At 34.1% G+C, this 12,813-nt stretch overlaps 1 protein-coding gene across 3 annotated transcripts in view; it reads right to left on the reverse strand.

Annotated features, from left to right (window-relative positions):
* Window positions 1-484: 484 nt before the first annotated feature.
* LOC149078975 (cell adhesion molecule Dscam1-like) overlaps window positions 485-12,813 on the reverse strand; it is a 348,553-nt gene continuing 336,224 nt past the window's right edge. For all 3 annotated transcript variants that reach the window (XM_089241217.1, XM_089241216.1, XM_089241215.1), the window contains exons 26-27: window positions 1,950-2,010; window positions 485-870 (exon numbers count right to left, since the gene is read on the reverse strand). In XM_089241217.1, the coding sequence (XP_089097343.1) occupies window positions 1,964-2,010 (47 nt within the window). In that variant the 3' untranslated portion in view covers window positions 485-870; window positions 1,950-1,963. The remainder of the gene's footprint in view (window positions 871-1,949; window positions 2,011-12,813) is intronic.

The raw sequence follows: 12,813 nt of genomic DNA on the forward strand, positions 1-12,813 counted from the left end.
TGCACTCCCTGTAAGTTTCTGCAACGGTCAATGCTGAAAATTTAGACTTCACTTCTATTTTGAAAGTGATTCGAGGAATCCCAACTATTGGATCCTGTTGAAATCGTAATAATCATTTTAGAGAACCCCATGAGGCGGAAACTGTTCAACGCTTTTCCGTACATATTTCACAAGTATACTGAGTGATACAAAATATCTCGTGCAGTTGTGATAATGCAATTAAATAAAATAAGACTGTCTTTACTAGTTTCCTGGAACTATATAATTATGCAATTAATTTTTCAAATATATAAGTAATATTACGATAAGTTTTCCCATGTATTCTTTCAGAAGATATACTGAATGTGCTAGAAATTTATCGATTTATATAAATAAATAATACGTATTTCGTATAATTTAGCACGCGTTAAATATAATCTGAGAAATCTCGTAACGTTCTATATATAGAAATCACACTGACAAAGAACGAAATTCCGAAGAAATATGTGTGAAAAACAGCAACAAAATGATTTTATTATATCGGGAAGTACAATAAACTGGGATACAATTCTTATTTACATACAGGATACACGAGTTAAAGAGCTACTTGTTGGTAACATGATTATAGACATTCGATTATAAAATATATAGAGGTAATTTACACACACACAATTCGAGCTGCAAATCGTGGAAGATCTTTTGAAAGGGGCCCGTTAACTGTTATTATCTCAACAGCAATGATGTCCTTGGCGATATAAATTCAGGAGAAATGAGAAGCGTTGCGATATTTATAGGATCCAATATCTTCATAATTATTGTTTGAAAACGAACGGCACATTTTTATTGGAAGACAAACCATTAAACGTAATTTTTCTCACCGGTTATTTGAGCCTGAAAAAAAAGAAAAACACAGTGTGAATAAGGATACTTAAATCTACTGCAAACAAGCTTTATCATTAATTAAATTTATTATTAATCAGTTAATTATTGCGATAATTAAGCTAATGTTAATTTTTATAGAATTTGTTGTGCACCCGCCAAAGTTGAGTACACTCTAAAAATTAAGATGATTTTGGTATATAGTCTTTCTGGTGCCAGAAGCACGAATGTGCAATGGCTTTGGGGGGGGGAGAACTTGAGAAAAAAAAAGAAATGACGTTTACTGTACTTATGATACTCTATGGAAGCTGTTTTCCTAAAATGTTTTGTGGCACGTCTTCAATAGAGATGCACATTCGAGTTTCAGGTACAACTTAGAGAGCACAGCATAAAATATCCAACCAGCTGATAAAGAAAATGCATATTCGTGCTTTTGGCATGCTGGATATGAAATGCATAAAAAAAATGATGGTGGGCACCATTTTATTCGTCATTATAGTATTTACTATTTTAATTGACAGTCCAGCCACAGAATGCACGAGTGCACGCGGTTTCCTAGCGATATTTTGGGAGCATACCTATATTCTGTGATTGATATGAGTCTCTGGTTAGTGCAAAATGCCTGATAGTTCTTGCACGGGGAAAAAACTATGTACAGTTGCTTAGCATGTGTTATACTTTCAGTTTTTACATTTTTAGCTTGTATGCCTCCGAGTAGCACATTAAATGACTGCCGTGACCACTGAGAGACCATCTCTCTACATTTCACATTTCTTTTTGCATCATCATATGAAACTATTGAAACTATTTGTAAGAAAAATTCAAGATTCACTCTTAACGTGCATATTCATCAGCCTATAGTCAATTTCATATTATAGTATACTAATTCGGAAGATATTATAGTATACTATTCAAAAGAATGTTGGTAAACGAAGCATGCGCACATGAAGTTGTTTTAAATTGGTAGACACTATACCGTACTACTTTATTAAATTAGATAGTGGTTGAGAAATAACATGGTACATATATGTATTTCACACAAATGCATGTAAATTATTGACATCGTGGAAAAATTACAGTTGAATACTTACATGCTTTATTTTTCTCAGCATACAATTATTGATCCTATCCTTGCATATCCTTTTGGTGTACCTATTTATTGTGAAAAAAAATGTAGAAGTTTATTTTTCTGACAAAGTGAATAAAAATAATTTCTTGCAAAATTAATACATGTACAGATATTATATTCTACAATATAAATTCATTTTACTGAAGCTGTGTCACTAATGTTTTTTCAGCCATTCCCCCCACACACACGTAAAAATAAATCAAGGCTTCTGAGGTCTACATATATTGGGGCTTTTGTGGCGTTGAACATCATATACTTCAACATCTTTTAACCTATTAACACCGTATGTGCTGCCACCTGACCTGTTTGTGTCATCCGCTAATTATTCGACTATTTCACTGTACGAGAAGCCAAGAGATTAATGTCCTATTGTTTAGCAGTTACACGCCTCAACTACGGAATTATTGGCAAATTTATCGCTCCTGTTCTATAAGAATTATCCTCTATAAATTACCGGACGATTAAAATCATCAGTCATTTCATCACCATCGAATTTAAATGTAGTGTTTCATGGCGTGCATTTTGACTACTTGGGCAGCTAGTCTTTGAAAAAGCTCCTTCATAGTAAGTAACAGATTCACACCATTTATTTCTTTCAGAAATAAAATTATCAGACATTTTATTAAATTGTTACTAGTTGGAAAAATAAGGTGACAGCACAAATATCGCACTTGTCCTACACATCTGTAGAAGAAACTACTTTGTGCCACTCAGCACCTAAGTTATTTCAAAACAACTCACCTCTTCAAGACCAAAAAAGGGGATGAAACCATTCGAGTCATTCACTAAAATGCAATGACATGAATTTTAATGTGTTTTATTTAACCCTATACAGGGTTATTGAAATCATTTGTCCATATAAGACTATTTTTGCAACCATGGATTTTAGAAGTATACTATTCATTACAAAAAAGTTTTTAAATGACATGCGGTTTCTTAAAATGTCATAATTTATTTGAGGTATCAAAAACCTAAAAAAAATAAAGAAATAAACTTTTTATGCATTTCCGTGTGCTATAATTAACCCAATAATAAAGCTTTTGTCCTGTCTGTCCTGGGGCCAACAAAACAAGCATACGTGTCGGCTACAGACAGACAGACATGACCACTGACCGCCCAGAGAGACCATCTTGGGATGGTTTGCGCTCTAACGTGTCGGCTACAGTCGGACCCCAACGCAAACTTTCCGATCTTTCAAATCAGTTTACATAGGAACAATGTATAGCGCGAATTCGGTATTACAAAATAAAAAATCCGTTATAACGAACTCGAAAACAACTGTCGGAAAATCATCGAAAGAATGAATATAGCTCTGTTCGGCAAATTTTTCCCTCATACGGAAAAAAAAAGGAAAAAATAGTTTTGAAAACCAAAATATCTTCCTTAGAAGGCATTTGTGTCATGCCAATTTCCCATAACACTTTGCGTTTTCTTCTCTATGGCCGTTTCCCCTCTTCTTCCGATGTAAATGGTGCTTGTGCGATACTATTGGGGAAAAAAGTTGTTCTCCTATGGCTTTTGGGGCTGCAGGAAGAAATTTTAACGAATACAGTGCGTGAAAAGGAAATCAAATCAATGCAATGAGTGGCGAATGTTTGATATTTTTTCTGTTTCGAAATGAGTGAAAAATTTCTCAAAAGGAAACAGTTTTCAATTGTAGAAAAACTTAACATAGTTTCCGAAGTTGATACTGACGTAAGGAAATACAGTGTGCCATCAAAATACCGCATACCTCTATCTAGTCTTACAACGTTTCTGAAAAATCGGCGAAATTGTAATTCCAAATTCAAACAGCAGTTATAGGATTCCATAGGGAGATCAGACTTTCGAATTTCCAAGATGTGAATGCAACTGTCTTTACCTGGTTTCAAGACATTCGTTTCCGAAATGTGACAATAGCGGATCCTCTCATACGAGAAAAAGCTTTGGAATTCAGATGTGCTTTTAGATGCAAAATCGTTCAAGCAAGTATCAGCTGGCTGAATCACCTCAAAGAACGGCATGGTGCGGTAGCAAATCAGATTTGCGAAAAAGAAAATTCAGTTGACATGAAAAATGTGTATGAAAGGAAAGCTGGTGAAATAGCGAAAGTGATAGAGTCATACGATACTTCCGATGCAACGCAGTCGAAGCCGGAATGTTTTTCTAACTGTTGCCTAAGAAAACTTTGACATTTAGAAAAGACAAGTGCATTGGTGGCAAAAACTCTAAGCAAAACTTGACTGCTGTGTTTTACTGTAACATGAGTGGAACAAAGAAAAAAATTTAATGATTGGCATATCTGCAAATCCGTGGCGCCTGAAAAACGTGAAATCACCGCCTTGTGATTACAAATCAAGTCGAAGGGCGTGGATGGCCATAAAAGGAAAGCACCGTACGCAACTGCTGAGACGTATTCTTAACCAGCTTGGTGATAAAGAAATCATAAAGAAGCCTGACGTCAAACAAGCTATGGATTTGATAGCTGGAGCCTGGAAAGATATCACTCAATCAAAGTTATTTGTAATGGGTGGAGGAAAACAAATTTAGTAACAGTAGAGTTCTGTGAAACACTGAATAACGCTGATAAAAGTGCACCCACCGATTTGCAGGCTTTGTGGGAACACATCGCAATAGAAACATCGGTTCCGATTGGAGTGACGCTGGACGATTTTTTTTTCTCCGATGATGACGTCTTCACTTCGGAGCCGTTAACAGACAATGATTTCGTTCGTATGATACAAGAAAACAAAGAAAAATCGATTGCAGACAGCAGTGATGAAGAAGAGCTTTCACAAGAATATTTTTTTCGGTATCTACAGCATCTGAAGTCTTAGCTAGTTGGAAAACTCTAAAACGATATTTATCGGTTCAAGAGAACTGGAAGACAAATGGTCTGGAAGAGAACCTCCCAGATCATTTGTTTGAGCACGCGTATACTTTAGAGCAGCGGTTCTCAACCGGTGCTCCGCGGATTCCTTGGGGCTCCGTGTGAACTTCCAGGGGCTGCGCGGCCACTCAAAGAAAATAAACAGTAAATTTGAAAAAAATTTATTATAAATATTTTTGATGAATAAATAAAAAATTGGCCTACGGGGCTCCGGCATAGATATTATATACCAAAAAGGGCTCCGCGAGTCAAAAAAGTTTGAGAACCGCTGCTTTAGAGGAATTCGTTGTTTCCTCGGCTTCCACAATACTTGTGCAAAAGAAAATTACGGATTATTTGCCTGTAACATGTTAAGTAACTAAAACAACTCAAACATACGGAAAAACTTTGATTCCTAATTGATTTAAGTTGCTTTGAGTAATTTTTTAAATTCAACTTCATTCTTTTTATCATCTAGAACGCAAGTAAGTTATTTTCCCTTATTTTTCCCCTATGGAATCAAATTCTGCTGTGAAAAAAATTTTTAGCTCATGTTGTAATTGGAAATTCCGATATAACAAAATTTCGTTATGGTGAAGTGATTTCTGCGGTCTCTTGGAGTTCTTTATAACGGGATTCGACTATACTAGAATTCGAAAATCAGAGAAAAGTTGGGAAAGAACAGCATTAACTAACGGACGATGCTTTTTTTCCATCATTTACTTTTGAAGGGGGTGAACCCCCTTCATAGAGAGTTGATATGCATTTATTCCAAAATATACATTCGTTGAAGTTGAAATTTTATCCTAAACTCTAGCGTGGTGGGGTCATTTTGACCCCACGCATTGCTCACATGCCGCTCCCTTGAGAAATAAATGCAACCGGTCCATCCTGTCATTACTATTTTTCAAGCTAATTGTTTACACGTGTTTGACAACTTTATGAGGTTTTGTTCTATTTTTTTTTTCCGTTATTTCATTCGTCAAAGTTTCCGTGGGGTCATAATTACCCCACCTGACTATTCGAGTAAGACATTTTTTACCTGGCGGCCGTAGTGTTGAGATAGAAATCGCGTTTCGGAAGAGCGCCAGTTTCCTCGATAATGGATTCAAATTAATGGTGAAACATCGGATATCCGGGGTGAGCATGAGTATAGTGTTGTTAGTGACTTGTATGTAAGATCTGTGCGATCAATATTCCATGGTGTTGTTTGTGTGCAAGTACTGTGTTTTCGACCTGGAATAAGACTAGTTTTGTGCTTGTGAAAATATAGTAAACATTTTAATTTGTAAATTTTATTTTCTGAGTATATTTCAATCATATCTGTTCAGTTTTTAATCATGAAAATTGCGTTCAAAAAATTTACTATATAATTAAAAAAAATTTAAGCAATCATATATCGCTAAATTTTTTTCGAATGTGTGTCTTGATAAAAAAAAATTTTAGGAAAATATTCACGGAAATTTGAAAAATTATTTAGTGAATTAATTGACGGATAAATGAAAACATGTAAAAACCCATTGCTTTTATAAAGACTCTTTCCGTTGATTTTTAAAATGTGTCAATACTTGCTGGGGTCAAAATGACTCCACGACACGACGCCAGTTACGCACATAATTTTAACAACGCCAGTTAAGGGTTAATTAACTCAAATTCTAGAAAACTGAACGAACGGTAGAAAAACATTTAAATATATATATATATATATATTTTGTTTATATTTAATTTTATTTTTGTTCAGCGTTACATCTGTAAAAGAAACACATCGACAGCAATTTCTGCGTCGTAAGGAGATTTTAGAGTCACCTTTCTCAAAACCAATAAGATCAAAATCCTTCCTCTATTCTTATTTCAAAGCCTCGAAGAAGGTCCAATGTAGTTGATTCGAGTTCTATATCAGAGCTTCTTCCGGAATTTCGGGAAGTGCTGTATGCTCGTGACTTATTGATTCTCAAAGTAAGAAACGATGGTGATATTTCTCTTCCGAATTCAATGTTTAGTTTCTCTCTTGTCTATTTATTTATATATATATTTTTTTTCCATTCTTGTTTATTGCGATTTCTCTTATGCGAAGTTCATGAAAAACACGGATGAACCTTTAGATCACATGCAATTTACTTTTCTTCTGTTATTCGAAAATACTCTCGACAAAACATTGGAATGAATTTTTTTTCCCAAAAAAAAGAGAAAGTTGAGGAAAATATTTCTATAGGTTATGAATTTATGTGGGTTTTGGTTTTTTATTTATTTCCAACGAATTTACAGACATATCGAGAATTTTATGACTTACGATTTTACTAGACTGAATCGAAGTACACTGTGTGAGTATGAAATACATGAAATTTATTAAATTAATTCTTAAGTATTAAAATTTAATTTTGTACAGATAGCAAATGTTTTCGAGTGAATTATTCAGAATTCCGTGAAAATATTTAATGAACTGAGAACAATACACAATTTAGGATATAAAAATTATTCAAGGGTGATAGAAACATCTTTCTATCACTGTTTATTATATAGGTTCCGCAGATAAATCAAATATGGGGAATGTTAATACACTATCTACCAATAAGTATTTGGACACCTATGCAAATGACGATATCTGCGGTCCTGAGATACGTCAAACCCTCCGCCGGTATATATCGTGTAGGAAACAACATCGGCATTAGTCGCATGCAAGATGCCGCGCAGTTCGGAGCTCTCTGATTTCGAGAAAGGTATAATTATCGGGTATCACAAAAATGACCGATCATCAGCGAGGAGTTTCAACAGGCATCCGGGAGTATTGTTTCAATGAATACCATCCGTAAGGAAGCACATCTGATTGGTTTTCATGGTCGTGTTGCTGCCCATGAGCCTTTGATCACAAAGTCCAACCGCGTTGCTCGGTTAATGTGGTGTAAAACACATCGAAATTGGACCGTAGATCAGTGGAAACGGGTTCTTTGGAGCGACGAATCAAGGTTCACCCTCTACCGTTCGGATGGCAGGGTCTGGGTCTGGCGTCTGCCTGGAGAACGTCTCCTGCCAGAATGCATTGTGCCAACAGTCAAGTTCGGCGGAGGTGAAATTATGGTCTGGGGGTGTTTCTCCTGGTATGGACTGGGACCCTTGGTCCCCATTCATGGTAAGCTCAACGCCGATGCCTACTGCACTATTTTGGATGACAATGTGCTTCCTACGTTGCGGCAGTTTTACGGGGTGGACCCCTGTTTCTTCCAGGACGACAATGCCAGCTGTCATACTGCGAGGTTAACCAAGGCTTGGTATGGTGCCAATGGGGTTCATCGAATGGACTGGCCCGCCCTCTGGGACGAGTTGGATCGCCGAATTAAGGTGTACCCTACCCGTCCAAAATCGGTGAAGGAACTGACATGTCTTCTCCAAGCCGAGTGGAGGAAAATACCACTAGCCGTCACACAAGGACTTGTGGAAAGTATGCCCTGGAGGGTTCACGCTGTAATTGAATCTCGTGGAGGCTCTACCAACTATTGATTTTGAATAAAGTTAGTTTTTCTTTTCTATCACAGGTGTCTAAATACTTATTGGTAGATAATGTATACCTAAATCTAGACTTAGTTTGTATTCCTTCTGGTATGCTTGTAGTGTATTCTTGTAAAATAACGTATTTTTGAAGAGATGTGAAGCTAATTTATTACCTCTTGGTATACTCTTACACCTATTACCATGCAAATACTATTCGGAAGCAATATACCCATACCATGAAGGATATATATATATAGAAAGAAATACACGTTTTTTTCAATCAGTTCTTCACTGTAAATCAAATTGCGTACTTGTACGAAGTATATATATATATATATATACATATATATATATATATATATATATGCACTGGTTTCACATAGAATTTCTAACTTATGTTAACACTATCATATTCATTTAAAAATGACGAAATGTTCTGAAGACATTTTGGAACATCCTTTTTACAGAGAGATTATTTTGGGATTTGCATGGCGATGTACGTAAAGAAAAGGTTTTACTGTACTTTTTCATCTTAATATGTATGTTTCACACCTCTGTTTAATATAATTATAGTTTTTCTCAATTTTATTAGAAGCATATGGGTTTTGTTTTTCTAAGAGTTTAACTGGAGGTCTCGATAGTCCATGTCGATAGTAATGTCATTAAATAACAGTTCGTTATACCAGAGTGCGACTATATTTAGCAAAGGTACTGGAGACTAATTTGAAAATAAATGTTCATATATAATCATCAAATTCACCAATTACACTAAACTATATGCATAACCACAGGTAAAAGCGATAAATTTCAAGAATTTATCAAATTTACCAATGGAAATAGGGTATTGAGAAGGAATTAAGGATTGGGTATGAAGAATTGCTGGTAAAAGTGATGAAATTAACAAACTTACAGAGATGATTAGTGGTTATGCGAAATATTCGGTTACTATGCATAATAGCCGATTTATCTACATTAAGAAAGGGGATTTAAAAAAACAATTTGGAAGCTCAAATCCAGCTCAGTTATTATTGAAATCTTTCCGAAAAAAGTATTTACAGGTACTTCTTGAGAAAAAGACATAATCGTAAACATAATCGCTAATTGTAAGGCCCTCGAAAAATTTCTTCACGGTGAGCAGGTAGTGCATCAACTTTTTAATGCACAGAAGACAAACGGTTATAAATCATGCTCACTTTCAGTTTGTGAGACATATGGCAGCGCATACAAGCAAAAAAAAAAAAACCTAGATATACATCTGTTAATTTTATTAATGTGGACATTTTAAAATGTTTTCATTTAATGCAGAAAGCTGTTGATGGTGTCCCCCTATTTTACAAATTTTGTTTCTTTACCTTTAGTCATGATCTTAGCTTCAATTGCTATAGACTTACTTAAGAGAAAAAAATCTTCAAACCGCTTCAGATGAGACACGAAAAGTCTAAATTTATGAATAAAATTTATAAAGTTATCGGAAAACTACAATTTCTACTTTTCTTAGAAATTACCTGATCCATTAAAAATTTATTGCTGTATAAAATCTATTTTATTTAATGGTGAAATTGTAATTTCTCCGATCTTAATTTTATTTATGCAGATTTTCCACTGGAAAATTGTTTCTAGTTCCATATATGCCAACTTATAACTTTATAAATAATTCTGATGCAGCATAATTTTATTTTCATTTTAATATTTCTTTCTCAATTTATATATTTATTTCTTCATATGCAACTTATTGATTTTGATATTGTATAGGGATATACTGTATATTGAACTAATTCTCTTATTGAGGGATAAACATTTTCAATGCATTTTGAATTTATATTTTCGTCCTTTGATACAAGTTTCGTCTTCAAAGTAAATTTATTTTGACACCAGAAACACTTGAATTTAATCATCTTCAGATATTTTAATTCACATACTTTTGTTAATGCAGAGAAAGTACTAGAACAAGTAAAAATAAAAAATATTCAACTTAAAGCACAAGCATGAATAAAATAAATATTTAGAAATATTTTCCATAAATGAAAAATATGATGACGTTAATCCCAATATCACAGGCGAGAATCTATAAATTTATCAATAAAATCATTTCTTTTCACTCCAAGACATTTTCCTACAGATTTTAAAATTAAAAAAAAAAATAGTTAGGGACATATCCTATTTTTATAAATATAAGTACTTTCTTCTCACACGTGGAAATGAAATCGAAGAAGTCTTTGGAAAATATTTTTTTACGTGGAAGGTCACGGCTAAAAGCGAAATATGATAAGACATATTTTGTTAGTACATACAACAATAAAAAATAACATTCAAAAATATATGTGTGTGTTTTAGGATTTCTCCACAAGAGTTTCAAATATTCGAAGAAATATATTTTTATTTTCTTGTTGCATCCAATTTGGTACAAACATCGCAGGATATAAGGAAAATCTAGAAGAAGAAAAAAACGACACTGAAAAACAAATAAAATTCGACAGAGACTGTTTCAATGCTAAATTTTTTCGAATGGAAAAATAGACTTTTGAATCTCCTCTTACATGATCGTTCTGTTGGTATTTCTTTGTGAATATGTACTTTCTTCAGTACATATGTGTCCCATTGTTTTCTTTTCTTAAAGTGCAATAGCGTAATGGCGAAAGCGAAATTTTTCTATGCATATAACCTGCTATATTTTATAGTCGCGGCAATATAAAATGAATGACTTGGATTCGGTGCCATCAATAAAGAAATCCAGCATAATTTGATAGGATAACAGAATTTAAATGATTCTGAATAAGAAGAAGCGCAAATGAATTAATCATAATTTTAGAAACATCAAAGATTCTCACATTGAGTACCGAATTTTTAATGTTTTAATTATCGTGGAAGGGTGCCACACCTTTAAAACTTCAAAAAGTCGATTCATCAGAAAAAAAAGGAATTACAAAAAAATATTTTGCTTAATTGCAAATTAATTAATTTTGCCAGTCGAAAACGAAAAATGACACCACCCCCGCGGGGGAAATCTTGTGTATGCATTATGGTTAGGAATCCAAAAAACATATTTTATTTTCCAAGAAATTCAAGCATATTTTTCATAAGTGCTCAGTGCAATCAGTATTATATATATATATATAATGTAATTTTCTCAATCTTTTCCATTGTCAAAAAATTTGAAAAGTGAAAAATATCATGAAAACGCCGAAAAAAGCTCTAACAGTGAAAGAAAACAAAAATGCAAATGTCATCAACACCTGGGTAATGGTTATCACTATACCCCTTTTCGAAGACACAAATTGCTAATAAAAGTGAACGCATGGACAATTTGTTTTTCTACTTTTTCTGCCACCCTTTTGGCAAATTCCCTATTTTGCAAAAACAATAATTGATAAAAAATTGGAACAGATGTTTCATAAATGAGAGAAACTCAAACTATGAATAGATTTGAAGAAATATCTTGCAGAAGAAACTAATTTTTGATGCATTACACGGGAACGAAACCAAATAAAAAATAAATATTGTTTTGCAAATGAAAGGAAATACAATGGCCACAGTGTAAAAGCTAAATCGGAACTGCTTTTATTTTTTTTTATGCCAGCATTTTTCACTCCTCCCCCCCTGGTATGACGAGTACAAAAAAATATGCAATATAGATAAAGCAGCAGAAAACCGGCGTGCACTATGAGCACCCTCACGGCACGAGTAAACTCCCACTGTCTGATTCGGAAACACGCGCGTGCACTATAATAATGGCACCTATAATAATAGGACGTATTGAAGAATCGTTATAGGACCGACTCATTGGAAGTGGGAAAACCAGTTTTCTATTCAATGTCACGTCTAAGAAAACATTGCTTATTGATGATGGATGATGAGTCGGCCTGGTTTATCCTGTGCTTATAAGAATAACTAGCTGGTTTGACAGACGTTGCGTTGGGGAACGCTTGGTTTGAATTGCTTTGTCAATACTTTTCATAAAAACATTTATATGAAACGAACAAGTTTATGAATTAAAAGGTCTAATGTGTAACATCACATTTTTTTTTGCAAATGAATTTTATTTTTATCACTTTTTAGAAATGAAGTTTCGAGAAGTTTTATTCGGATTTTGTTTTGAACAGAAGTAAGTTTGTTAAGAAGAGAATTTTTCTTTGTTCCCAATTGTTTTTGTCAGATGGTATTTCAGTAAAATCAAGTCATTTAATTTATGTTAACCCTATATTTTCCCATATACAGGGTGATTATAAAAAAACTATCCCGACATATGGGCCCCTAACTATCATACCATTCACAGAAACTGAATGAAATTTTGGCATAAGGTATTTTGAGGTATGCGCTCAAGAATGATATGGAAAACAACAGTGTCACTCTAACAGTTACGGTTACAGTGAGAAAATTTCGAAAATATCAAATGGCAACACCAAGTTTTTTGTATTGGAATGCGATCTCCATACTGAAAAACACTAAATAGCGTTCGAACGGCAACTGTAGCATGAAAATCACCGGCGGTAGA

Source organism: Pholcus phalangioides, unplaced genomic scaffold (genome assembly GCF_987345545.1).
Source record: "Pholcus phalangioides strain wild (caught in Gottingen) unplaced genomic scaffold, Ppha-v1.0 ptg000013l_1, whole genome shotgun sequence".
Lineage (NCBI taxonomy): Eukaryota > Metazoa > Arthropoda > Arachnida > Araneae > Pholcidae > Pholcus > Pholcus phalangioides.